The sequence below is a fragment of the Chroicocephalus ridibundus genome, chromosome 1 (assembly GCF_963924245.1).
Source record: "Chroicocephalus ridibundus chromosome 1, bChrRid1.1, whole genome shotgun sequence".
Classification (NCBI taxonomy): Eukaryota; Metazoa; Chordata; class Aves; order Charadriiformes; family Laridae; genus Chroicocephalus; species Chroicocephalus ridibundus.
The window spans coordinates 140,115,030-140,141,892 of NC_086284.1; the positions used below are offsets into that span (position 1 = coordinate 140,115,030).

General features: G+C 39.4%; 1 protein-coding gene across 1 annotated transcript in view; it reads left to right on the forward strand.

The window, feature by feature from the left end:
• The window catches only part of ANO2 (anoctamin 2), a 191,298-nt gene that overhangs the window by 139,592 nt on the left and 24,843 nt on the right, over positions 1 to 26,863 (forward strand). The window contains exons 15-20 of the mRNA XM_063322738.1: positions 5,537 to 5,611; positions 11,144 to 11,345; positions 15,863 to 15,974; positions 17,173 to 17,230; positions 18,091 to 18,191; positions 26,707 to 26,855. Of these exons, the coding sequence (XP_063178808.1) occupies positions 5,537 to 5,611; positions 11,144 to 11,345; positions 15,863 to 15,974; positions 17,173 to 17,230; positions 18,091 to 18,191; positions 26,707 to 26,855 (697 nt within the window). The remainder of the gene's footprint in view (positions 1 to 5,536; positions 5,612 to 11,143; positions 11,346 to 15,862; positions 15,975 to 17,172; positions 17,231 to 18,090; positions 18,192 to 26,706; positions 26,856 to 26,863) is intronic.

Genomic DNA, 26,863 nt, shown 5'->3' on the forward strand with positions numbered 1-26,863 from the left:
GGTCCCTTTCTGCAGAGCTGCTCTCCAGCAGGTCAGCCCCTAACCTGTAGGGGTGCATGGGGTTATTCTGTCCAGGTGCAGGACCCTACAATTGCCTTCGTTGAACTTCATTAGGTTCCTCTCCACCCAACTCTCTAGCCTGTCCAGGCTTCTCTGTATGGCAGCACAGCCTTCTGGTGTGTCAGCCACCCCTCCCAGTTTTGTATCAACAGCAAACTTGCTGAGGGTACAGTCTGTCCCCTCATCCAGGTCATTGATGAATATGTTGAGCAAGACTGGAGCCAGTATTGAACTCTGGGAGCACTGCTAGCTACAGGCCTCCAGTTAGACTCTACACCGCTGATCACAACCCTCTGAGCTCTGCCATTCAGCCAGTTCTCAATCCACCTCACTGTCCAGTTATCTAACCCACTCTTCCTAAGCTTGCCTATGATGATGTTATGGGAGACAGTGTCAAAAGCCTTGCTAAAGTCAAGGTAGACAACATCCACTGCTCTCCCCTCATCTACTCAGCTAGCCATGCTGTCAAAGAAGGCTATCAGTTTGGTCAAGCATGATTTCCCCTTGGTTGAACGCTCCTGATAACCTTCTTTTCCTCCACATGCTTAAAGATGACATCCAGAATGAGGTGTTCCACCACCTTTCCAGGGATAGAGGTGAGGCTGAGTGGTCTGTAGTTTCCTGGGTCCTCCTTCTTGCCCTTTGTGAAGACTGGAGTGACGTTGGCTTTCCTCCAGTTTTCAGGCACCTCTCCTGTTCTCCATGACCTTTCAAAGATGATGGAGTGATGGAGAGTGGCTTAGCAATAATATCTGTCAACTCCCTCAGCATTTGTGGGTGCACCCCATCAGGGCCCGTGGATTTGTGGGTGTTGACTTTGCCTAAATGATCTGTAACCTGATCATCCTCAATCAAGAGAGAGTCTTCCTTTCTCCAGACTTTTTCTCTTACCTCCAGGGTCTGGGATTCCTGGGAGCTGGCCTTAGCAGTAAAGACTGAAGCAAAGAAGACATTCAGAAACTCCACCTCTGTATCCTCTGTCACTAGGGCACCCACTTAATTCAGCAATGGGCCCACATTTTCCCTAGTCTTCCTTTTGCTACTGATGTACTTGAAGAAGCCCTTCTTGTTGTCCTTGACATCCCTTGCCAGATTTAATTCCAAGTGGGCCTTAGCCTTTCTTGTTGCATCTCTGCATACTCTGACAATGTTCCTATACTCCTCCCTAGTGGCCAGTCTATTTTTCCACATTCTGTAAACTTCCTTCTTCCATTTGAGTCTTTCCAGAAGCAACTTGCTCTTCCATGCAGGTCTCCTGCCTCCTTTGCTTGATTTCTTACTCATAGAAAGGGATGCACCAATCTTGAGCCTCAATATTAACCAGCTCTCTTGGACTCCCCTACCTTCTAGAACCCTAACCCATGGGGTTCCTCCAAGTAGGCCTTTGAAGAGGCCAGAGTTAACTCTCCTGAAGTCCAGGGTTGTAATTCTACTTTTTGCCCTGCTTCTTTCATGCAGGATCCTGAACTCCACCATCTCATGGTCACTGCAGCCAAGGCTGCTCCCAACCTTCACATCCCCAACTAGTCCTTCTTTGTTTGTTAGTGCAAGGTCCATCAGCACACCTCTCCTCATTGGCTCCTCCACGACCTGTATCAAAAAGTTATGGTATGATAACTTATATCAAACTTACATATCAAAAAGTTATGATATGTAATATCAAATATTACACTCCTGGACTGTGTGTGCCTGGCTGTGTTGCCTTTCCACCAAATATCAGGGTGGTTTAAGTCTCCCATGAGAACCAGTGCCTGTGATCGTGAGGTGTGAAAGCTGATGGAAGCACATGCATGAAAGAGAAAGCTGAATAGATGGCATATTGACCTTCCTTCCTTTATCCACTTGTCCTTTCCCATGCACACCCTCTCCTCTCTCCTGTTCCTGATTTGCCCCTTTGTGTCCTTCACTGCAAGAAGAGACTGGGAAAGCATTGCTAGGCTGCCTGTCATTCCACTGAGCTCCGTTCAACCTGCATTGCCTTTTTTGGTGTTCAGTGAAAAGGTGATTTTCCTTGTGCTGTTGCACCAACACCATAGATGTACCGGGTGCTGGTGTCCAGGCACTGGCAGCAGTGGCTGCAGGTATGGCTTCTGCAAGGAGAGACTGGGACCACTCCAACACACCCACTGCACACAGCTGAGCTCCTCAGCAAGATGGTGACATGTCTGGGAAAGTGTGTGTAAGAAAGCATCAAATGCTGTCCAGCAGCGAGGAGAGAAGAGAAACCGTGTGAGAAATAGCCCTGTGAGCACCAAGGTGAGAGCAGGAGGAGGCAAAATATTCCAGGTGTCTGAGCAGAAATTCCCCGGCAGCACCTGGAGAGATCATGGTGGAGCAGGTGTTTCCCTGCAGCCCATGGAGAGGACCACCATAGAGCAGACACCCAGACTGCAGCCCATGGAGGATCCTATGCTGGAGTGGGTGGGTATGTCCTGATGCAATCCTGTGGAGAGCCCACACTGGAGCAGGTTCATCCTGAAAGAGTGCAGGCCATGGAGAGGACCCATGCTGGATCAGGGAAACAGTATAAGGAGGAAGAAATGGCAGAGAGGAGCTGTTATGAACTGACCCCATAACCCACCATTCCCCACCCCCCTGCATCGCTTGGTGGGGGAAATAGAGCAGTTGTGAATGAAGGACCGAATTTGGCCCTTGGAAGAAGTTGGGAGGGGGATGAAGTGGAAGGAGTTTTCAGTTTTGTTTATATTTATGACCATCAAAATCTATTTTAAATAGCAATAAATTAAAATTATTTTCCCCAAGTTGAGTCTGGTTTGCCTGTGATGGTAATTGGTAAGTCACCTTCCTATCTTTATCTCAGGCCATGAGCTTTTTCATCTTATTTTCTCCCCTTATATTGTTGAGGAGAAGGAATGAAAGAGCAGCTGGGTGGGTGTCTGGCAGCTGGCCAAGGTCAACCTACCTATTTTTGTTCTGGTCAGCAATGTAATATCTTGGGGAGGCAGTCTGTATTTCATTTAGTTGTTCCCAGTAATAAATTGAAATTTTAAGTATCAGTTATGCTTCTAAAACTTTGTTCCAGGAACTTATTTTATTGAACTCATCAGGCAGAAAGTGCTCTTGTAAAGCAATAATTTATGTAAAACAAGTATTCAGGTGCTAAACCTAGGGCTTCCGAAATGACTGCTGATGCTAGATGCCTCTGTGTTCTTAATGCACATGCTGAGATTAAAGAGGGCAAACAGTCTGATAACTGCAGTCCTTAAACTCTCCTGAAGTTAGGACACTTAAATGGATTAATCCTAATATCTCATAATGCCTAAAAATGTAGGCTTAGGCACACTTTATCTTCTGATATTCATCCCTAAAAGCACATGTCAATCATTGATCAACATCCCCAGTTTTTCATCTTCTTTTCTGTAACCAATTCTATTTTACTAAAGAAAAAAAAAGTGGGTCAAACAGGACACATAGCTATTTTTGCTATTTCTTTTTCACAATGGACAACTGATTCATAAGGTATTCCCAAATTTCTCAGTTTTGTAAGTTGCTGACATGTTATCAGGAGTCTTCCAGCATGTGATTTTTATCTTGAATTGGAAAGCCAGTAGATCGTGTCTGAATCCTGGCTCTCATTTCAAAATATACTCAATGCCTTACACCACCAGAAATATTGACCAAAAAAACCAAAACCCAAAACATGAAAAACCTTACTCACTTTGCCACTCATGATTTGGCAAGCATAATTCATGATACATGAAAGTTTGATTTTGATATTATGATTTCCTATTTGCCAAAATTCCTACTGCTAGTGAGATTTTTTAAGTAGTTTTCTTGGTGATTTTTGCCTCTTTCCGACCTTTTTGTATAAATAGCTATTTTCTCTTTCCACCTCAGTATAGTTAAAAAATGTTTTCTTCTTTCCTTTAACCGCTTTCGCTAGCATTAACTCATTCTGCTGTTTCAGTTGTTTAGTGTTTTTCCCCCAGTGAAATTGTTAGACGTGGTGTCCTTCAGGCCTTCTTGGAGTATAATCACTTAGAAGCCGAAATGAAATGAAATGCATCTGTGCTTTCACAGAAATGCTTTTCAAAGTAGCCTTCCAGCTAAATGAGGGATTCCATTTATGTACTGTATGGAGTATTTATGTACTGCATACATTGGGACAGATTATTTGCGCTTCTGCTTGGGTTTGCGGTCCTGCCAGCGTTCTCCCAAAGGAGACTTGCTTAACTTGTCTGTTTGAACAGCTGAGCTGAGAGAGGGGATGCTGAGTACTACCACTTCCCACAGTGTTTGAGGCACCACCACAATGGCAATGGATGTGTAGACAGGATCATGCCTTCAGTCTAATTCCACATCCTAGTAAACTCCATGAGAAAATTCATGGCTGCATTTCTGCACTTGGAGTATACGCTATATTCCTAGTGTTACTTTGGGAAAGCCTATTACAAAGGCATAATGCTCCCCGATTTTTATTTTTATGTGAGGACAGTTGTGCCTTACAAATGTTTTATTTGAAACCTTTGACCTGAATTCTAATCTGATTTAAATTCATTTAAATTCATAATAACTCTGGGTTAACTCCAATGTAAGTGAAGTCCTAGTCCGTGGTATAGCAGCCGTGGTTCACAGAAATGCAAACAGCAGCTGGCTCTGTGTCCTTAGTTAATTTGATTATATAGTTTTAGTTTAACTTAAACAAAGTAATGACCTTATTATTATTTTAAGAAACCTATTTGGAGAGGAGGGAATCACATTTCTTATATATAAATCCGTTTTCAAATATCTTCTTTAGGTGTCCACGTTGCTAGAGATGGAGTTGAGTTTGTGTGGGGAGAGTAAAGGTGTGCTATATTTCACTGATCACAGTTGCTTTAAATTAGGCAGTGAAGAGAGAGATGCTGTTTGCACATGAAGGAAACAAGGTTGGCAGTAGACATCACAGAGGGGGCTTGCCTTTGTAGTTTCTCTCTTTTATCAAGTATCAGGAGAAGGATTGGGGTGTCTTTGCAAGAATGATCTTAGGGGCCACATCTGGCTAAGGTAATCATTAGACAAAAACTCTGGGTTCAAGGCTAGTAAGCGTTCTTTTAATGTTTTCTGTCTTAAGCACTATCGTTCTGAAGTTTTACAAGAAGCAATTAAAAATAAATGGTTGAATCTTGCTTTGCCTAAATGTAAATTAAGGTGAATCTCAGGAGTTCCTCCTGATATTATGAAATTTAGTAAGAGCTGAATACATTTTCTCAAATATTAAAATCATAGTTACATATGGTATTTTCTGATTTTTGCAGACATTTTCTACATGTCTTATGTACCCTCTTACCCTCTTTTCTCTCAAATTAAAGTCTATTTTAAAATATCAGTGTTCTAAATTGTATAATCCTCTTCAAAATTACAACAGGAGTAGGAGAATTGAAAACGTTTTTCAATAACAGATCTTACTAAGTCTAGTATTTGCTACGGTACAGTTCTGTAATATCTGTTGTTTTACCTTTCTGTTTTGTCACAGAATGAAAAGGAGAAGCTGACATGGAGTGACCGTATACCTGGATATGCAGCAAACTTGGGATTGATTTTATTTATGGTAATATAATCTGCATTTCTCCACATTTACTAGGTGTGAGAAACTTTGCAGTGAGCATCTTGAGTGGAATCCTAAATTAGTGTTCTCAAAGATGCTAAAAATCTGAAGAAAACTAGGGTTATAACCTACAGTTCGTGAGAAATACGTGTCCTACTAGGAAGACTCATAGAGCTCAATGCCTCCCCCCAGCTTTATCCTCTTTCGCCAAAGGCTGCTTATGAGAGGGCTGTTGGCTGAATGACTTGCGGTAATGACAGCAGCTTGTTACTAGATGCTGTCTCTCCCACAGGGTTTCTGCTCCATCCTCCTTTATCTGATTAAGGAAAGCCCTCTGTGTATTTGCTTGTGCGCACAGTGTTGCGTATGCTCTGTCAGAATGATATCCAGAAGCGTTGAGCCTGCGGTACAGGTGTCATAAATCTGTTGCTGAGAAATATTTGTCCGACACGCATTCAGGGATGGACTCTACTGTAGTCAAGGAAGACCGTGGTATACAATCCTCACTTGAGAACAAGAATAAGGTGTGCAGGTCAGCCAACTGTAAAGTGTGGACACCACTGTCCTAGCAAAATTTCCAACAGACCATAAACACATCATCAAGCTGCTAGCCTTTGTAAACAGCAATAGGAAAGCCTGGCTAATAAACCTTAAATTACATTTTCAAGGATCCCATTATCCCTCTTGTTACAGAAATTACTGAATGAAATATGCCGCTTTAAACCGCAGGAGCATCTGACATGGGAAATGTACTTAGGGACTAAATTATTTTGAAATATCTATGTGCATTTCTAATTTACTGGAATTTGCATATACTGCAACAGATATCCTGTGAAGATTTAATTTCTTTTTCTGGCAATCAAAAACATTTTCTATTCACATTGAAGTCAAATTAATGTCTGCATTTTTATAAATATAAGACACGTGTATATTAAGTATATTTTCTTTACATATTAGCTGTGTCATTCATATATATATATATATATGCACTAACAACACTTTGAGTGAGTCTATCATCCTGAGGCCATACCAAATATCTGCTTTTTAGACAGAACTTCTAACTGGCATCAGTTGGGGTTTTGCTTAAAGAAGAGTATACTGAGTATGACTAAGCATATAGCCCTAATTTAGCTTTTACAAGTCATTCTTTTGCAGACAAGGTGCATGTGCTCTTGACTTTAACCATATGTTTAAATCTCCCCTAAGCTTGAGCTTAAAGTGCTTTCCCGAGTCATACCCTATGTATTACACTCCCTGCTTACTGTAACATCTCAGAGAGATTTATAAAGGTAAAATGTCTAGCTCCGATTCTTCAGCTTCTGTTAGTGACTAGTGGAACTATGCGGGCTTTCACCATTTGGAGAAGAGACCATGCTGATTTTTTGTAGAATATTTTGAGCATTAGTAAGATCTAAGCACCTACAGGAGACAACTTACAAACCATGCATGAAATTCAAGTCAGCTCTTGATGAGGGAGAGCCAGCTCTGCTTTCCCATGTGGAGATTACAATCTACTCTATACTGTATGTGATGTTTCTTTTTTTTTTCTGCTAGATTAGTTAAGCAGGGATTGGAAACACCAGACTAAAGTTCATTGTCAGCCCGTGCAATAGAATTGTGCTAAAGAAATTAAATTGGTCTCATCTGCCTCCGTTATTAATATTCATAGAGATTAACTGTTTTAGCTGTAAGCACTACATACATAATAAGTGATGAAATATTGAATTTGTGTGTGTGTGTGCACATATACAGCACACAGACATAGAAGACTCAGACACAGATATACACACAAATGTGCTGCAATTTCTAGTGCTGCAGAAGTGATTGCTGAATTTCTAATACTACCTTTTCCAGGCCCAAAGGGTCTGTCGGCACAAACCCATAGGCTTTTTCCATGAAGATGTCTACGTTGCTGTAGGATGATGCTGTTGTGTTCTGTCCCGCCTTCCCCCAGCTTTACATGCCATAATTTCCCTGATGATTCCTGAAGCTGCTAATGGTTTTCTTATTGTAAAAGCTTTTCTTTTTATTCTTCATTTATGAACTTCTTTTGTGTACTTCACTTTTGTGAATCCTCTTTCAAGAACTGTTGTGGTGTGGTTTTGTTTTTTTTTCTTTCTGGCTTTTCTTCTGTCTTTATTAAGCTAGGCATGCTGTTTGTGTCTTTAAAAGTGCAGGTTGAAAAAAAGGTTGGGTTTCATTCTCTTGACCAATTGGTCTTGATGTTTTACACCACCAAATAATTCCAAAGATTATTTTACACATTTACGGATCCTTTAAAATCTGGTCGCAGTTCTTCTGTTGTACACAAAGCCTCACTCGACTGCAGAGAGGGCAGAAGATCCCACCTTGATTTAAGCAATGTCTTTTGTGGGGATTTTAGAACTGAAATTCACAAGTCTTATTTTTCCCAGTAACACCAGTGATACCAGGAGGTCTAGGCTCAGCTGGGCTTATACAAGTTTGGCTGGTGTGCGATTAGTAATAACATGTGTCACAGTTTAGAAACTCCACATTTAGAAGGTACATGGTGCGGCAAAGGTGTGCGAGTGTGTGATAAAACATTGGTAGCTGCTGGAAGAGAGCAGGATGGCATGGAGCAATGCCATCACTGGAGCCTTTCTTTGTGTTCATTGTGTTTGGCTCAGTCACAGGAAGGAAGAAAACCTATTAGTGTCATAGCACAAGAGTTCAGCCTGTTCCTTCTTTTGGACCCGATTGCCCTATTCTTATCCACATGGCATACTACTTTACTCTAGAATAGCCCCACTGGGGAGACAAAGAACTATTTGGACATTAAATTGTTATCCTACTTGGATAAAAGTATCAATCTAGCCCACGGGGTTTTATAGCTTCCTTCTCAGATCTACTATGCTTTCCTGTTTGTCTTCATTCATACCAGGCTCAGTAGGTGACCTTTTCTCCAGCCAATTTTCACATCTGTTTCTGAGCAATTCAGTCCTTGACAGACTAGTTTAGGTATTCAGTGAGGAAACTGTCTGCCATAGTAGGGAATTGAACTTGCCAGATGAAATGTTGGGGTTGACAACAAAACCCAAAGTAGGCACCTGAATGAAAGTTGCCCTTCTGATCTGGAATTTGGGCAGAAGAGGTATTTTCAGGAAGGGAAGAAATACTGTGAAGATACAGGAACCACTCCCTCTCAGTCGCTGTCTGGGGAGTGAGAACTATGCTCTCGGTTACTGAGCGGTCCTACAAGCCCTCCTCAAATTTCTCTTATTGCTGGATGAACAGATAATGAAGACTCCTAAAGGAGTGTTTTTCCATCTGTGTCTAAGTAAGCAAATGTTTAAAAACAGCTGGGCAGCTGAGGAGTTTCTGAAGCCCTGGTGCTTTTGCAAAACCAGTATCTTTGTTCTTTAAACAGATAGAACATATTTTTGGGGGTAGCTTTGTACATCTTGCTATGGCACTGCATGAATTGAAAAGGCTGCAATAGTGCAAGCCTCTCATAGTATCTAATCCTCCGGTAATCTTCCTCATTGCTATGGATCCCTTAAATCCTGTGGTCACGTTTAAGAGCTTGCTATTCAACTTCTGTGACCTGAAGTTTCTGCTTTCTCTCTTTAGTGATGACTGTCCTTGATGACTCTTCGTCCTGTACTGTTAAGATACCATTTCTAAGTAGAAGCTTGTGATGGAGATAGGTATCTATGAAGGCCCAGAGAGCTCATGGTCTCTGGAATGACACATACAAGTTTACTTTGCTGGTTTTCCTTGTCCACCACCGATTTTTACTAAATTTCAAAGAAATCCACAGTAGTGGAAGAAGAAAGAAGTAGAAAAAGAATATTTGGAAGGTGATAAAGAGGAAGGAATCTCTGATCCAAACTAAGAAAAAGAGATTAAGGTAGAGGTGGAAGCTGAATTAGATTGCTACCAGGTGGTGCTGTTTTGTTTTCTCTCTTTATTGGGGATATTACTCTCTACTGTAGTGATGGCTTCTGCAATGGGCGAGTTAGGTAAAAGTTCTGATCTTTGTTTCCTGCACCACTTCTGTCACAGCAAGAGCCGAGCAGATAGTCCAACATGAATCAGATTTTTCTCTGCATGTTTGGTAGAGAAGTCAAAAGAAAAAAGAGGAAAATAGGCAGAAAAATTAGAACTGTTTTCTCAACACAATGAAAACTACAAAAGGAAAGGAAATAATATTTTATCCCATTTGAAATGTTTTAATTCAAAGTGGTTTATGTTTAGACTTTTTAATTTAGACCAGTTATCTGAAATATTAACATGAAGCAAAAACTTGTCATTCACCTACATTTAATTTAAAATGAATGAAAAATTGATTTAAAAGGTAAAAGGTAGATGTTTTACTAGATCTGACATTTTATTACTATTTTCCCACAAAATGTATTTGTGGATTTCATCTGATATCTCCAGGACTTTCTCCAAATCATTATTTTTTAGTATGTTTACTAGTTTTCCATTAAAACAAAATGTGCCCGCTTTTCATCTTCAACCTCTGCTATAGCTCTGATTCTTGTTCTGGTTCTTTTGCAATAGCACTTTTTCATAAGACAACTTCCCTTTGTATACAGGAATTCAATAAGCTATTGCTGGGCCATTAAAATGAACTGTTAAATTTCCTTAAATCCGTGTTGTGAATCTGGGCCCCTAGGCCCATTGAAATAATTGCAATGGTCTAATCTTTCACATTAAGGTAGTCTCTTTCATCTGAGGATCTCAAGATGTTTTACCTAAAATAATGAATGTACATTGGAATTCTTGCCAAAGGCAAAAATGAAAGGGAAAAATGTACCCTCTACCCCTTTCCTGCTATGGCTATGAAAATTTGCTCTTTTTTATTGTTATTTTATTGATTTTTTTTCATTTTCGAGTGGGATTTTTTTGAAACCAGAATACCACAGCCCTGTGAAATTCAAATTCTTCTTGTGGGAACTTGACCTTAAGATGCAAGGCTGACTTTCCTCATCTCATGGGTCAAAGCCTGCCCATGAAGGACGCCAGGATACTAATTGATTTCTGGGACAGAAATGTAAAATGAATCCCTAGTAACCCTGTTTAGGTCAGTCTTAAAAGAATAATAACAGGGGAAACTTTTTTTTTTTTTTTTTTTAATTTGTGGCAACAGTTGAGCAAACACAACTGGAGAGGAAGGTGTCACTTCTGTCAGAGGTGAAGCTGTTTCAGCCAGTAAAGGCAGTCTGCTTGACTATGCATACATGTAGGCCCTTCAGTCCAAGCCACCTGAACCTATTGCCAGATAACCAAACTACCCGAGTTTCGCCAGTACTGTACGGATAATGTGTGGAGCTTTCATCAGAGAGGACATGTGACATTTCAGTGTTCTGCATCCATTTTCTTCATTATGTTCCTGTTAGAGAGTTTATAATTTTCACATTTGAATTTGATTATCCCCATATTATTGTGTTGGTCTAAGAAATAACCACACAGTAACAATTCATGGAACAAACCCAACATGTCAGTTGAAGCTTCTGTTTAAATGCTAGTATCAAACTTGAACTAATCTATCTGTACGTTTCTTTGCAGATTATGCTGACGTTTTCAGCAGTGTTTGGTGTGATCGCATATCGAATCACTACAGCAGCAGCTTTGTCATTCAGCACAAATGAGACAACCAGGTCAAATGTTCGAGTGACTGTTACCGCAACTGCTGTCATCATTAACCTTGTTGTGATACTTATACTTGATGAAATTTATGGAGCTGTTGCCAAATGGCTGACAGAAATTGGTAAAACTATCTCACCACATTCTTCATTAGTACATTACATGTATTGACATGAGAGTATGCAAGGAGGTTCTAATAGGAATATTTCTCATTGAAGAGTGCCAGGGAAAATATTCAGGCCTGTGGGGTAAGATGCTCAGACATGCCTTTGTGAGCTAGAGGTCTAAGCCACAACATGCAGTGTGCCACTAATAGGACTAATTAGCCTGGCCATAATGCCATGTTAATGCAGCTGTGCTATTTCCAGGATCTCAGCTGGTATTTCTGCATTGCGCTGGCTCTGAGCCAAGATACGCTTATTTAGAGCTCATTGAGAATTTTTGACCTGGTATGTATTTTGATATATATCTTTACCTCTAGGAGCTTGGTTTACTGAAACTCATTGGGTTTTTCCAAAGATGTTGCAGGCTGTGGCAAAGCTACACTGGCAAACGCTTCCCATGTTATTTTGCTGATGTTACTTTTACCGGGTTTTTACCACTCAAAGGTTTTTTTTTGCCATTATAGGTGCTTGTCTGGGCTGGACTTTTTATAGTAATACCTATTTCAGTTAGGGGTTGGATTATTTTTTTTAAAAATTTCATTGTATTGTTACAAGCCTGGCAATTTATTTAAGTAAAGTCAAGTCAATCCTTTGATTACAATAGGGGTTTAGGCTAGAGTTTTGTTTTGTTGTTTACATTATGCCAAAGATATTTACTAATAAGGGTTTAGGCTGGGATTTTGTTTTGGCATATAGATTAGGCCAAAGATGTTTCCTGATAGGGCCCTAATGTGATATTCTTATAGCTGCCATTAGGTATTGTTTCCCACAGTTTTATACATCACTTCTAATTCGAGATGCTTCAAAGTCTAGGAACATAAAGTCAGTTATTGAAAACACTGAAAATCAACCAGCAGCCACAGATGTTTTTAACTGTAGTGAGTGATCTACCTGTCAATTTTGGGCATCTAAACTTAGGCATGCAAATTAGAAACTTTTTGATAATTGGAGCCTGACACATTCATTCAACATTGCAGATTCCATCCCTGTAGAACCTACAGTGATGTGAAGCTGGCTGGAACTAGCAGACTTCAGAATAAAACCTTAGGAACTCTTAAGACTTGTGCTTCTTATTCTCAGTTCCTCAAGACACTTTCAAAGTCACAAGTGAGAACATCTATTTTAGTCCTATTTTCTGAAAAACACCATAGACTAAAGTTCTGCAATTGTCATAATAGAGGTTCATTCCTGAATTTTTGAAATATGGTCCTGTGGTTTTACCAGTAAGGATAGCGTGACAGTTTAGATTAAATTCAGAAAGTATTTGACACAAATGAAGTCAAAGCAATTCATTTTCACAAAACGCCACCATATGGGGTTAATTAGTTTGTTTCTGTTTGGAAGCAGCTTTGGGCAGAATTTATCAGGGTTTCACAAATGAACTCGGTTCCAGTGGCATAAGGAAGCTCAGACTGTTCAGGTGAAAATTGTACCCAGATTTTCAGCTTTCATATAACTGACAAGCTACTAACTGTGTGTGACCTGATCAGTCCTGTCCATTGCACCTGCCCAGGTAAGAAGGGCACAACTCTTAAGGCAGGACACTGCTGTGTGGAAAGCGTAGGAAGAGGTGCGGGTGAGGCTTCTCCTCTCTGGCAGTTTCTAGGCAAAAGCTGTGAAGCGCAAGCCACTACCGTTGACTCTATGGAGAAGCATGGAAGGAAAATCTTGCCCTTGAAAAGGTGCACCGCTCTGAATTGCGAAAGAAACAAGAATTTCTTACTAACTTGCAGATTATTGTCCCCTTGTCACTTTGCGTTTAATTCTAATCCTGCTATTTTTATTTAGGCAGCATTCCTAATTAACCATAAGGTGTTTTGCTTAAGAAGGATCTGGTCTGAGTAATCTCTAGTGCTACAAATTACGAGTGAGTCAGAAAGTTCATTCAGGCAGCTTTCTCCCGTACTAGGCTCAGATGACAACTGTAATCAAAATGTTTAAAAAAATTGCAACACATTCATGCTGATAATTGTTCCTTACTTTGTGAACTTTAATTTTGCTGAGCAGAGCAAAACATACTCAATTCTCTTTGCACACTGCAGTTAATCGACAAGGTGAGGAGCACACTTCTTGTGCTGGAGGAACAGCTCTTGACAGCATAGGTTTCTATTCCAACCCCAAGCACACTTGAATCTTCAAGTTCAAGTGAAAAATTACGTCTGTAAGCACAAGAATAGTACCACTGGTAGCAACTGTATTCATCATAGGATCAAAGTAATGGATCTGCCTCAATATCTGCTAAAACAGTGCTTGTGGGGAAAAAAAGTAGCAGTTTTGTTGTAATCAATAAAGAGAGCTCATACAGGATGCACAAGGACTCCACACACCCTCTGTGGACCCAGCTAAGTGAGGCACCGATCTTACTCACTTGTAACTTCACATGGGGAAGTTTCATGGGGACAAAATCAAAACTACTGGTGTTTGTACCTTATAAAGGCAGCAACTCCTTCAGTTAGCTGAGACCCAAGCCACAGATATCTCAGCTCCTTCTGTACCTGGAAGTTTTCAGCTGCTCAGTTGTGGTGTAACATGCTGCACCACCAACCATGTATTATGTGTCTATCATTTTGGGGGGGAAGGTTTTCTCTCTTACTAATGCATCTATTCTGGCTGGATGCATTTCTTGTGTAGCAGATTCCACTAGCTAGAGGACAAATTCTACGCATGCCTCTGTGGGTATGGTATAGTATATCCAAGTGCGGGGAGGGAGTGAAGTGCTGAGTGAGTCTCTGGAGCCATATATGGTGTGTAAATTTTCATCCAGAGGCTGAGCTCATCTTTGTGGGAGTTCTCCATAAGGCAAAGGCTAGGATTTTTCTCCCTCAGATTAAAAGCTGCACTGCTGTTATTTGATATTCCTGTTGCCCTGAGCTGTTGTTCTGACGATCTATCCAGCATATGGGGTCATCTACAAATTGTTCAAATCCTTTGAAGGTTTAATTAAGCTTTTCTACACATAAAGGTGAATGATGGCTTAGGGCTCATCAGATTGTGTGTTGACCTTTTATGAAAATATGGTTGAAAGTATCACAAATAAAGCTGGGCAGTGGGGATTCATTAGAGTTTTGCTATTCCTTTAGTGCTCAAATAAACACCGTGCTTCTTTTTTAAGAAAAAACCCAAAGCAAAGTATTTTTAATTAAGTCCTTAAAGCCAGAGCTCTGGATCTACCTTATTATTTCATAGTTCCCTTGTGTTATAGAAATTCAGTCGAGAACATACCACAATAAAATTATCTGCTCTCACGTTAGTTAACAGCTCAGGATAAGCATGGCAATACAAGAGTTTAACCCATACATAATGTTTAAAAGAGGATATTACTGTCAATTTGAAAAGCCTCTGTCTTAAATCTCTGTGTTCTGTTGCTAGAAAATTTCCATGGAAATTGGAAATAAATCTGGGAACAGAGTAATGAATCCTGAAAATGTTTAAGATATGTTTTTACAAGTTATCTAAAGAAGTCTAGAAAAGTAGAATATATATAGTGAATGGAGAAGCGTTAGCAAAAATGTGCATTTATTTTGCATGGCAGTTAACAATTCATTTAATGCCTTATTCAGAAAGGTACTTAGTCTTGTGTTTAGCGTTAAGAACATTCACAATTTCATTATAGAAAAAAAGGCTTGCGCACACAAAGTTAAGAAAGCTTTTAAGGGTTATTTTCTGCATGAAAGTCTTTGCACTTTACTTTCATCTTTCATGAACTGAGAATGCTAATGTTTTGTTATTTCAGTTGTGTAATGATATGTATGTTAATTTGTATATGTTTATATACATTAAAGCCATTTATACAGCTTTAGCTTTATGGAATTGAATATAAAGATCCAGTTATTTTTTTTCTTCAAACTCTAGATAGCTAGTAGGAGAACCTTCTAAATATATAATAATTCTATCTATTATTATTAATAAAACATAGATTATGTTAATAAAGTATTTAATGCTATTATATATTTAATAATAGCATAGATGTCAGAGTAAATGACAGAGGAGGTCTGTGCTAAGACTTCACAGATGCGGCCTGAAGCAGAGGAAGGTGATGTGGTCTGCTCAGGTCTCTCAGCAAGGCAATGAAAGAGACTGGAAAAGAAGTGAGGTCCTGTCGGGTCCAAGCCAGGTGTCAGGATCTGTTGGGTTTTTGCCACCAGGGTATTGCATAGACATCCGAGAGCAACTTGGGATAAGCTGTCAGAGGCCTATTAGGGAATCAAGTTAATTATGATTATAATGTTAAGAAACATTATTAATGTTTCTATCAAAGAATCTTCAATTTCCATATGGAAATTTGGAAAGACTCTCTGGAAATCGGGAGTCAGTGACAGAGCTAGTGTGCACTGATTGAACTAAAAGTACAAAAGAAAAAAGAGTATGAGCTCAAAGTTTGCAGTTTGGTTTTGTATTTGGGGATATCAGGGATGTTTACATATTTACTCATTGATTTCTGATGTTTGCTTTCCGCCCTCCCCCTTCCTCCCCGCAGAGGTACCAAAAACAGAGAAAGCCTTTGAGGAAAGACTGATTTTGAAGGCATTCCTACTGAAGTTTGTGAATTCTTATGCACCAATTTTTTATGTTGCCTTTTTTAAAGGAAGGTAGGTTAAATGTCCTTTACAAATAGCTATTTATGCATACCACCTTCACCAGCTATGAAAAAATAGCATAAACAGGGTTGTCTAAAGCTTGCTTTTGAATGGCAAGACGACATGATGTTGAGTACTGTCCCGTTTCTCTTCTAAGGAGAGCATTGTTCTGAAGTGCAACCACTTTAGTTTTTTTCCGAAAATAAAAATAATCCCCACCTCAGAAAACAATTCCTTTTAGTTCAAAAAGGGCGTTGCACTTATGAGTGAATGGTAGCGCTTACAGGTCTTCACTTTCCACATTTAAAATTATGGAACTACTTTCTCTCTTACTTTCTCAATGTTTTGCACTATTTGCCCGCAGCAAGTTAAATTAAGAAATAGTCAACTGGAAGTTGCATGTTTTGGCAAATGAACCGATTGACCAAAAAGCTAATTCAGCTGTCCTGCTAAATAAGTGTGACTTCCTATGGGTTCAGGATCATTGTCTTTTGGGACCCAGTTATCCACAATATAACATATGCTTTTGAATGGGAAGCTTAAAATGATTGTTTGCTCAAAGTTTGGCAAAAATGTTTAAAACAGCCTCTGGATTCTGTCTCATACCATTTTTCTGTTCCTTTGGGGGGCTGTAAAGTTTGTTAATCTATACTCTTCACTAATCCTATTCAGCATCATTGATTTAAGAATTAATGATACATTTTACCAGCAGTTGTAAATCTTGTAAGACATTAATGAAAAATATCACCAATGTCTTTCTTTTTTAACCATTTTTTTTTGTGTTGGATGGTTATAATAAAGTCAGTCTCGCTGTTTCTCCCTGTGTAGTCAGAAAAACCTTGCCTGTGTATAGATGAGTAAATAACTCCATTCAGGGCATTATTCAGATGCAAGAGAATGTGAGTTAGGAGATGTATTCCCAGTTTGGTTTGGGATCTCCAATCAAGAGAGGGAAATTATTATTATTTTTTAGCACAGAAAAATATTTTATTAAAACTATTTCATCAAGATGTAGTAGAAAAACATTTGTAGAAGCCAACAGCTTTGAAATACTTTTAAATAACCAAAGTTGAATAGGTGTTGAGTCTTTCAAAATTCATGTTGAAGTAGCCCATTCTGAAATATTTTAGCTAATGTGAATGAACCAGTTATTTTACAGTTAACTTTTTTCCTATTTTTCTATTGTTTCATATATTGTTATTGCTTTCAGATTTGTTGGCCGTCCTGGTCATTATGTGTATGTGTTTGATGGCTATCGAATGGAAGAGGTAAGTACATATGAAATTTAAACAAAAAAATCCTTAACAAAAAGAGATATGTGAACAGTGTATTTCAGTGGATTCTAGGCAATAAGGGAAAAATAGAAAACATGTTAAAAGATGTTAAATCTTCAACAAAAAATAGACAAACCCCAAATTTACCATCTGAGGCGCTTGTATATCTGTCTGTCTGCAGTTTTGAGTACTTCACAATCTTTCTTAGGTGAAGCTCCACCATTTCTATGCTTTACAACTGGGCACTATGGCACAAACATTACATGATTTGGCTGAGGCCCTTGTGAAACCTATGACAAAGCTGGAAGTTGAATCTGGCGTCTCATTCTGTAGATCACTAGAAGCTTAGCAATTTTAATAGCCTAAAAAGCCAAAGCCATTTTGTGCTAAACCTGTAAACATTTTTCTTTTTCATAATTCCTTTTAACTGCTGTGGGTGTTCCCTTGAAAATCAATATACGTACTCAAGGTTTTACAATAAAGCTTACGTATAAGTCTTTGCAAGATTGAAGACTTTCTTCTCCCTTGGGAGACATCAGATTGGAAGAGTATTGGTGATACTGCATTATGTTTATTACATTGATTATGTAGTAAATATTTTAAAAGGAAATATAGTAGCCCCAGGGCACAGTAAGTTATTTCAGGGCTCTGCATATTTTCCGTAATGCAGTTTTATGAGTGGAGATGAAATACCTTGTTAAGCACAGAACTGCAATGATCGACGAGTTCCGTGCTCCTGCGCAAATTGGTGACGGGGCGAAGGGCACATACAGACATCGGTAGCTCTCCCAAGTGGGTACTTTTAAATTAATTCTCTTGCTCTCTTCACACTCTATGGTTTTGTTTAATTACAGTGTGCTCCAGGAGGCTGTTTGATGGAACTCTGTATTCAGCTGAGCATCATTATGCTTGGAAAACAACTGATTCAAAACAATCTATTTGAAATTGGAATCCCGTATGTATCCCAGCCTTCTCCATTACCATGCGTTATTCCTATGACACAGTAAATTAAAGGCTTGATCCTTATTCAACTGAATGGAACTTTTGCCACCGCCTTCAGTGGGTTCTAATTGAATGTGATGATAAATCACGCTTTTGGTTGTGATGAAATGATCTGGCTGTATTTTATGTTGAATAATTGGCTATATCTGCAGTAAATGGCTTAAAGAAAGTGATTGAATATATTAAATAATTGATCTAAATTAATTTCAGAAACCTGGGAAAACAGGCAAGGTATGATAGATCTCTTGGGAAGTTTTAGAGAAGCTTTCAGGGTAGCAGTATTGAATACAAATTAGTATAAAGTAGAGGAGAGATGGCGTGAAGAAAAGCGATAGCTCATAAAAGATGTTAAAATGTATTACTTGATCTATGACTATTTTACGGGTTTGCAGATGAAGTCCACACATTTCTAAGGCGCCTGTATGTCAGTATGTCACTATGTGATGCAGGGGCTAGAGTCTGGGAGAGACGCTGACAGGCTGCTCAGTGGTTGTCAGCTCCAGGATGCTTAGTGCACACACAGTGTCCTCTGCTCCAAGTATATAGCAAGAAAGCTGTCTTGGTCTGTGTCCAGTGTCAAAGGGATCTTCAGGCACTGAGAACGCACTGAGAGCGTCCTGCTCCTGCCTCTGGGGAGGTTTGCTTTTGTTTCTGTTAACCGAATCACCCTTGTTGGTGGCAGTGATCTGTGAAATGTTGTATTAGATGAAGAGTCTGGCTTAGACACAAGCCTCAACTCTGATGAAGTTAATCAGAATCTTTCAACTCTGGTCTCAGTAGCTTTTGGATGACATCTCTAAGGAAGGCCTTGACAATGTTAACTAGAAAACAAGATGAGTGATGCTTAAAAGATTATGAAATATTTTTAAAATGAGCCCTGTTCCTCCCTTTTCCTAGCAAGCTCTTTTATTTTGGAAGTAATTTAAATAGAGGGAAAAAAAAATTTCCCAAACAAATCAAATGCGGGTTATGGAAGGTTTCATTATTCTTATGTCAAAGTTCAATAGGGAGGCCTGTTTTCTGTCTACATCTCATTGAGTTTACAGTTTATTTTGAGAAAAAGGTGGTAAATCATTCCCAGAATGTCTGACATGTTGAAGGCTTAAAGCTTTCTCAGTGTAAACCTGGTGTGATTTTTTTCCTGTCTTCCAAAAACTTACTGCTACTGGACTTTTTTAATGGGGATTTTATGATGTTAGAAATACTGTATTTATTGTTTTTGACTCATGAAAGCAGAGACTGATCCAGTCCAAACAGAAAATTCCTGTCAAATTATTTCTCAATTCCCTAACTACAGCTCTTGGTGCAAGAATATGACCATTTCATCCCATTTTTCTCCCTCATTTCTGCTCCCCCACCCTCCTGCCAACAACCTATGGTGGCCTCAATTTTTAAAACTGAATATCTGTTCAAAAATATATCTGTTTTCATTCTCTCCTTCCCTGAGAAATGCCTCATTTCAGTCACAATGCTATCTTGTCATCCTGAAATGAGCACATGGGGTTTTCCTTTGTTTGTCTGGACTCTCAAGAAAATAATGTGTGTATCTGTAGGGCTCGGCCCTTCTCACCAGACCTGTTTGCACCGTGAAAATCACAATGCTTTACTGAAAATTAAATCAGAGTTAGCTTTCTATTTCTGCATGTACTACTCTACTGGTTTGGAATAGATCCTTAATGGTACTCTATCCTACCTCATCTGCTCCACATACACAGGCACATGGACTCACTTCGAGTACTGATCAATCAGATTTTCAGAAGGCTGTGCATAATTCTGATGCACACATATAAATTCAGACCAAAAAGGACTCCAAACATGCATGTGTTGCAGAAGTAGTAGTTCTGGGATGTCCGTGTCTCACATGTAATCTACTACGTCTATACACGCTGTTGTTAGGGGATGTGACAGATGTATAGATAAACACGCCCTTGTTCTCTGCCCTCCGGCCTTCTCGTCTGGCTTCCTACTGTATCCTGTCCTCTGTGTTCTGCTACTTGTTTTCCTTGCTAATCTCTTACAGTCAGCTCATCTCCTCTGTTAGATCATCCTTTTTCTACCAGTAAATTTTTTTTATTTTCCTTCACAGGATATCTCTGTCTTCATTGGGCCCTTGTTCTATTTTCTGGTGTCTACTTTTGCACAGGCTGTGCACTATGATGAACAGTCCTTCTGTGGTAGAAAGATAGAACAATCTTTTCTATCTCCCATTTCAGCAGCCGTATTTTTTTCCCTCTTGCCTTGTGCCTCTTTGGAGGGAATGAGAGTCAGGATGAATAACACAGATTCTTCCACTGGCTCCCTTTATTTTCACTGAGGGCAGACTACAAGTGCTGCAGTCAACCTTACCCACAAGGAGAGGCAGAAGGGACTATCATAAATGGTGATTTGTTCTTCAGAATCTGGAACTGGAACTCTGGAACTCCCATTCAGAGAGAACTGTATCTCTCTGCTAAGTTATGTGATGACCCAGATGAAAAGCGTTTTCCTTACTGAAATCTTGGGATTTCAGGATTATTTTCAGAAAACCTTTTGATTTCATTCACCATAAAACCCCAGGCATTTTAATTGCTTTGCAGAAGATCACAAAGCTTTACTCCCATTTGCTGTCTCTTTCCCTCAAAAAACACTGCTAAGTAGATGACAGACTGAGTTTATAAGCAGCAGCCATCCATTACTTCTCTAGCACCCCAAATGTTGCCGCAATTGGGAACTATGATTCAATGTCTTCATTCTGGCTTATCTGCAGTCAGTGCTGGCCAAAGAGTTATGGAGTTAAACTTCAGATGGCAGCCCTGCATCATTGTTTGGGGTCACTGAGACACATCCTTGCTTTTTCCTTCACTATTTCTGGAGAAACTGCTGCACAGCTATGGCAGATGTGACTTCTGATCTTCTAAACATTTCTGTGATTTCTTTTTCAATTTCTGCACCCAAGAATATCAAAACAGCTAGGTGAATGCAACAACAGTTGAATTACGGAAAACTAAGCCTTCTTGAATTGAAATGTGTATTCTGTGGGGCTGGAATTCACAAGTTTAACAGATGTAAATATGCCACAGTTTGCTCAGATGTGTCACATACAATAATTCTTTTACTGTTGCCACAGGAATTGACCCTAAAAGGCTGCAGGCCTTGAGAGCCCTGACCTAGAGTTCTTATGAGACTCCTTTTCTTCAGTTCTGTTTTTCTGAACTTCCTGGAAAAAATTGGCGTGGTTATTTTATTACTCTCTGTCTTTGACCTTGGTGATAAACCCTTAGGGTGAAATACTGGCCCTATTAATGTCAATGGCAAAGCTCCCATTGACTTTAGCGAGGCTGTGATTTTGGTTTTTTTATTCAACATCAGTTTCCATCGCTTACTTGAAAATGTATTTAACTATGCTGGATAAGAATACTAAGAGTTCTGTTCTAGCAAGTATTGCCTTGCAATACTTCAAATCCAGTTCTTGGTGACTGTCACAGGTGATCTGCTTTTGCAGTACCCAAGGGCATTTGTTAACTGAGAGTCTTGAGAAATTGGTAAACTGATCCTCAGTTCCACGCTTTCTGGCAAGCTCTGGTGAAATACATCACGAGGACTGCACAGCCACTGAAGACACCAAGACTTGTGCCAACAAGATAATTTTCCTGCATCCGTCCTATTTCAGCCTGCCTCCCAGCTGCCCTGCCTCTCCAGTCTCTACACATTCCACTCTGCCTCACTCGACAAATTTCTCATTTTTCCCAAGTCATCTTCATGTCTTGACCTTGATGCCCAAATCCTGCTACTCCTTTTTACTGTATAAATGGAGAAACTGTTGAATCATCTGTCTGTTTTTTTTAAAAAAGGAGGCTTTGTGTGAGTTTACCATGGGTTAAGCTCAGCCAGGATCTCTTGATTTTGATTTCTCTCTTCTTTTCCTCATCTTTTTTTTTCTCAAAATCTTGTGGGTTCTTCAGGGTTGGGGCATTTTCCTGTAGTGATTTTATGCTCTCTTCAGAGGCTGATTACCTTGCATAATGGGCTTATTGCTTATATTAAGAATTACAAACAGAATAATTAAACTACGTTCCCACCTCTTACCTAACACAACAGTTTGGTCCCAATCCCTCATGAGAAACTGCAGCAGCATTTTTAACTTCTCTAGACGCAGTCTTCTGACAAAAACCTGTTCTTCATTTTCTTTCTCCCTCGTCCTAAATTCATTCTTCTTTCATGCTATTCCGTCTCCTCAAGAATGTGTTTTGCTTTTTGATATTTACTGGCAAAAGGACCAGAAATAATGGCTGTTCTACAGTGCTACTGTTTTCTCTGTTTGTCCAGAGCAATATAGCTATGAGGGGGGGTCATGAAACTTTGCTGCGTTCGCCTCTTTAGCACGAAGCTTCTTAGAGACTCATCCTGAATGGGCAAACCTCCTCTTTCTCGCTGGTGGGGCTGCCTGGCATGCAGAAATCAGAAGCTCAAATAGCTCTTGATTATCATTGTCTCTCTATTTTGTTTAAGAATGTTGATCTGGGTAATTAAAAAACAGGTTTCTCACAAGTGCATTTAAAAAGCTTATTCAGTTTTAACAACACAATCATATGTGCAGCTGTAGAGTTCTGCAGAACTCATTTTCATTGCCCTACTGCTGTATAGCTGGAGAAGAACACGGAGCAAATCCTTGTTCTCTGTTCCTTTAACTTTCTGATGCATTTCTGTTTGGTCTGAAACTTCACATGCTTGGATATGACACAAAGGTGCATTTTTTTTTGTGAAAAATTTAAAAGAACTAGTTTGGCTTGCTTTCTGTTAGTTGATCCTTTAAAAAATTACATAAAAATAAAAATAAGAACACTCTTCAAACCTTAACTCAAAATGGTTAAAGGTGCCACTCCTCATGCTTGGCTTATAGATGGCTACATGAAAAATTAAAAATTATTCTGAGTAACTGAGCCCTGGATTTAGTGTATTCCCAAATAAACATTGAAAACAACAACTATTGTTTTAGTTACTGGGTTCTCAGGGGAGTTATGTGTATGCATTAAACTTCATAACTCGACTCCGTGGTGCTATAACCAGAGGATTAGATCACACATGTACAGACTTCACATCTAAACACACCCAAATTTTATCTCAGCTGCTGCACAGTGACAGTGAGATGCTCTTCAATCTCATCTGCCCATGGAAATGTGAGGGACGTTTATAGCTCATATCATTTTATTGGGACAGAAATCAGCACTGTCTTGAACTTATTGTTTGCTGTCCTCTGAGAGTCCCTCACATTAGGAAATTAATTGGGATATGCTGGAAGAGCATTCTGGGAATTCTTTGATTGTTTTAAATCCTGCCCCAAGTCTCCTACCCTCTGAATACTACATCACCTCTGTCACAGACAAGTTCCCTTGACTGCCATAAAAGCAGAGGGGGTTAAAGGAAATTTTAGTGTCATGAAACGGCTGAGTTTGCATCATGTAGGAAGTAAATGTCTTTATAGGGATCCATTTAATTCTTTCTTGTGAAGTATTTTAAATCTTCTCAGACTTCTATTAAAACTGTGTAATCTGAATGTTCTGGGTACTGAAAGTATTTGGTTAGCCTCAGTATAGCTGGGTATTCCCAAAGTACTGAGGATGTTACCATCAGACTTACGAGCTACATCTTAGCTGCACCTGGAACAAAAGCTGGAATTGATCTGTTGATTTTTGCAGCTTTGTGTTCCTGGGACTGACAAGGCCTGATGCAATCTAGATCTGTTTTAAGAGCATCTGCCAATCCCCATTTCCTCCGCACTGGTGATGAAATTGAATGGGTCCTGTAAACACAAGTCGGTGAAATTCTGCAGCCACTGCGGTCATTTGCAGCTTGCTATAGAGCCTTGTGCTACGTGGTGATACGGTGTGCCTGTGTGGCTCAGTGTATATTCACGAACAAAGAAATAAACCTACCCAGCAAAGCCTTTAGTGTGGTTGCCAGCTAGCCTTGCCCTGCTATTTATGTTAGCGTCTGAGAAAGCTGTTCTGCTTAACTGGAGTTACAAATAAGAACCCCTACTGTTTCCCCATACACTTGTGTCTCCAGGCCACACACCTCTAGTTCAAAGGATTTATTGCAAGCTGAGAGGGAAAAGTTTGTGGGAGAGCCCTGCTTACACTACTGGCAAAACATCACTGGAATTAGTCTGGATTCTCACTCATATGGCACATATGTGAAGAACTATAAAATAATGTCATGCATATTTGTGAAAGATGATTTTCATCTGCGAAATGAAGAAATACAATAAGTATAAATCTTGATGTTTTATCTTAGTTTAACTGCATTTTGCTTCCTTGATTTTGAAGAAGTATCTCATTCCATTGCATTTTTCCATGGGAAGTTTTCAATGTGTAAAAATGTATGAAGTTATTGATGCATACGCATTTAAAAAGTCATCTGTCGGGGGCACTGGGAATACTTTACTCTTCTTTTAGAGATGAATTCATTTTACTCTGGGATTATACCACTTGTGAAATTCGTGTATTTGTCAGTGTTGTGAAATTTGGATCTCCAGCTGACTGAGACGGTGATTGATACTGCTTTCCCTACTGAGGTCCAAAGAAATACTTGCACAAATAATTGCTCACCCATGTGAGTAATTTATAGTCTGGCCAAACTGGATGATGTTACTGCAAAACGTGATCAAAATGAGAACTTCTGATACAACCTCTCCTGATCTACAGGATCTGGGAGACATAACTGACCTGTGTTTACTTAGAAAATGGTAGGAAACCATTTTGCTTTGCCACTTCAGAGGCAGTGAAAACTCACCAGCATAGTTGGTCTTGCAAGTTGTATACTTTTCAGGTAGCAGAAATACTTCCTGATTGAAATCAGGAATTTCCAAGTCTCACCATAACAGTGGTTGTGTGCTAGCTCGGTCTTCCACCTTTATACACACTGTGGCATATCTGAAGGAAATTTCAGAACCTCTAAAACTCTTCTGGGAAATCTCTGAAAGAAGATTATACAGTTGTGCAAGCACATAAAACATCTAGCTCCCAGGGAAGTAAGTTTCTCAGGGTCTATGTAGATCTGCATACTTTGCATTATACATGATAGGTTACACTCTCAGGAAAAAAAAAATTACTTCAGAAATATACATTTGTCACATAAGCATTCGATAAATTTTTCAATTTTGATGTTAGTAGCTATAGAATTATGTAGTTTCCAGTAGCTTAGGAATAAACTTGCAGAGAAGTTCCGGTGAGTTCCAGTTTTTCCCCAGTGAGTTCCAGTATGAACTGCATTGTGGAGTACTGAAGAAGTTGTTACTGCATAGATCCCAAGTGACACTTTTCTAACAATAATTTGTTACTCAATATGAAGTGACTAAGGCAGGATTTCTGGTTGTGTGTGACAGGAATACACCTCTCTGAAAACAAATTCTATTGAACTTGCTGAAACTCTCTCATGAGTCTTATTCTCTCTGTTAGTTTGAACCCTGTTTGCACATTAGGTAGAAGCAAGGGAATTGCATTTCTCTGGGATGAAAGGCCATTAGTAAAATTACGGCATTGCTTATACTTAATATTTCATAGGTACATATTTCATTATTTTTATTAGTTGTAGCATCATTTTGGTCGAAGAAAAGAGTGCTCCCCCTTTAAGGTTCCACAAGGAGCATCTTTTTTTGTCTACTTAGATAAACCCAGGTATATGTGCTTGTGACAAGAGAGCACTGGAACCTGAAGAGCTGCAGGTGTTTTCTGGTGGTCACAGAGCTGCCTTTAAGTCAATAATATTCATTTTTAGAGTCCTAAATGGCTTTGGACCTATTAGTATCTTGGAGACACTTCTTTTTTTTTTTTTTGGTGCTGCAGATTTATTAGCAGAGGTGCTCATTCCCTTTTTCTTTAAACAACAGGTAGTTTTTCTGCTAAAATGTTCTTAAGTCCACCAGGTTGAGGAATTAGTACATTCTTGCGTCCTCTTTGTTTGGCAATATATCTGGTCATTTTGACCTTAAAAGTATACTATATTGGAAGTTCCCAAGTTTTATGGTGAGAGAAAAGTGCACCGGTGCTAGATATGTGGTATAAAGGTATCATACTGCCTTCTGGTATTTTCTTTCTTTCTTAAGAGAGAGGCGCTCAGTGTGGGGTTTTTTTTTGAGAGTATTACTTATTACTAATATTATTTATGTCCAAGCAGCTTGAACTTCAGGACCATGCCCACTGAACACATATCAAGAGGGAAACAATTACTAAAAAGTATTGGGTTCAACTCCATTTTAACAGCATTAGGCTGTTGTAACTTTCGTTTTGACACAGGAATACAGGAACTGCTGCCCCTAGCAGCCTGTCACCTGGCAATAAGCAGCATCAGAACTACAGAAGATGGTGTTAACTAAGCCTATGGGGCACCAAAGTAACATGATATACATTTTGTGTTGCTGCACAAAGACTTGGGCCAAATCTTGTAGGAAAAAAAAAAGACTTGGTTCAATCTGAACTTTTGTTCCTCAGGAAGCTAAAGAAGCTCTTCAGGAAGCTGAAGGATGAAAGAACTGAGCCCAAGGAAATGGACACCAATCAGTCAAAGGATCCTCAGCAATGGGATCTTGACTACGCCTTGGAACCTTTCACTGGGCTGACTCCAGAATACATGGAAATGAGTAAGTTT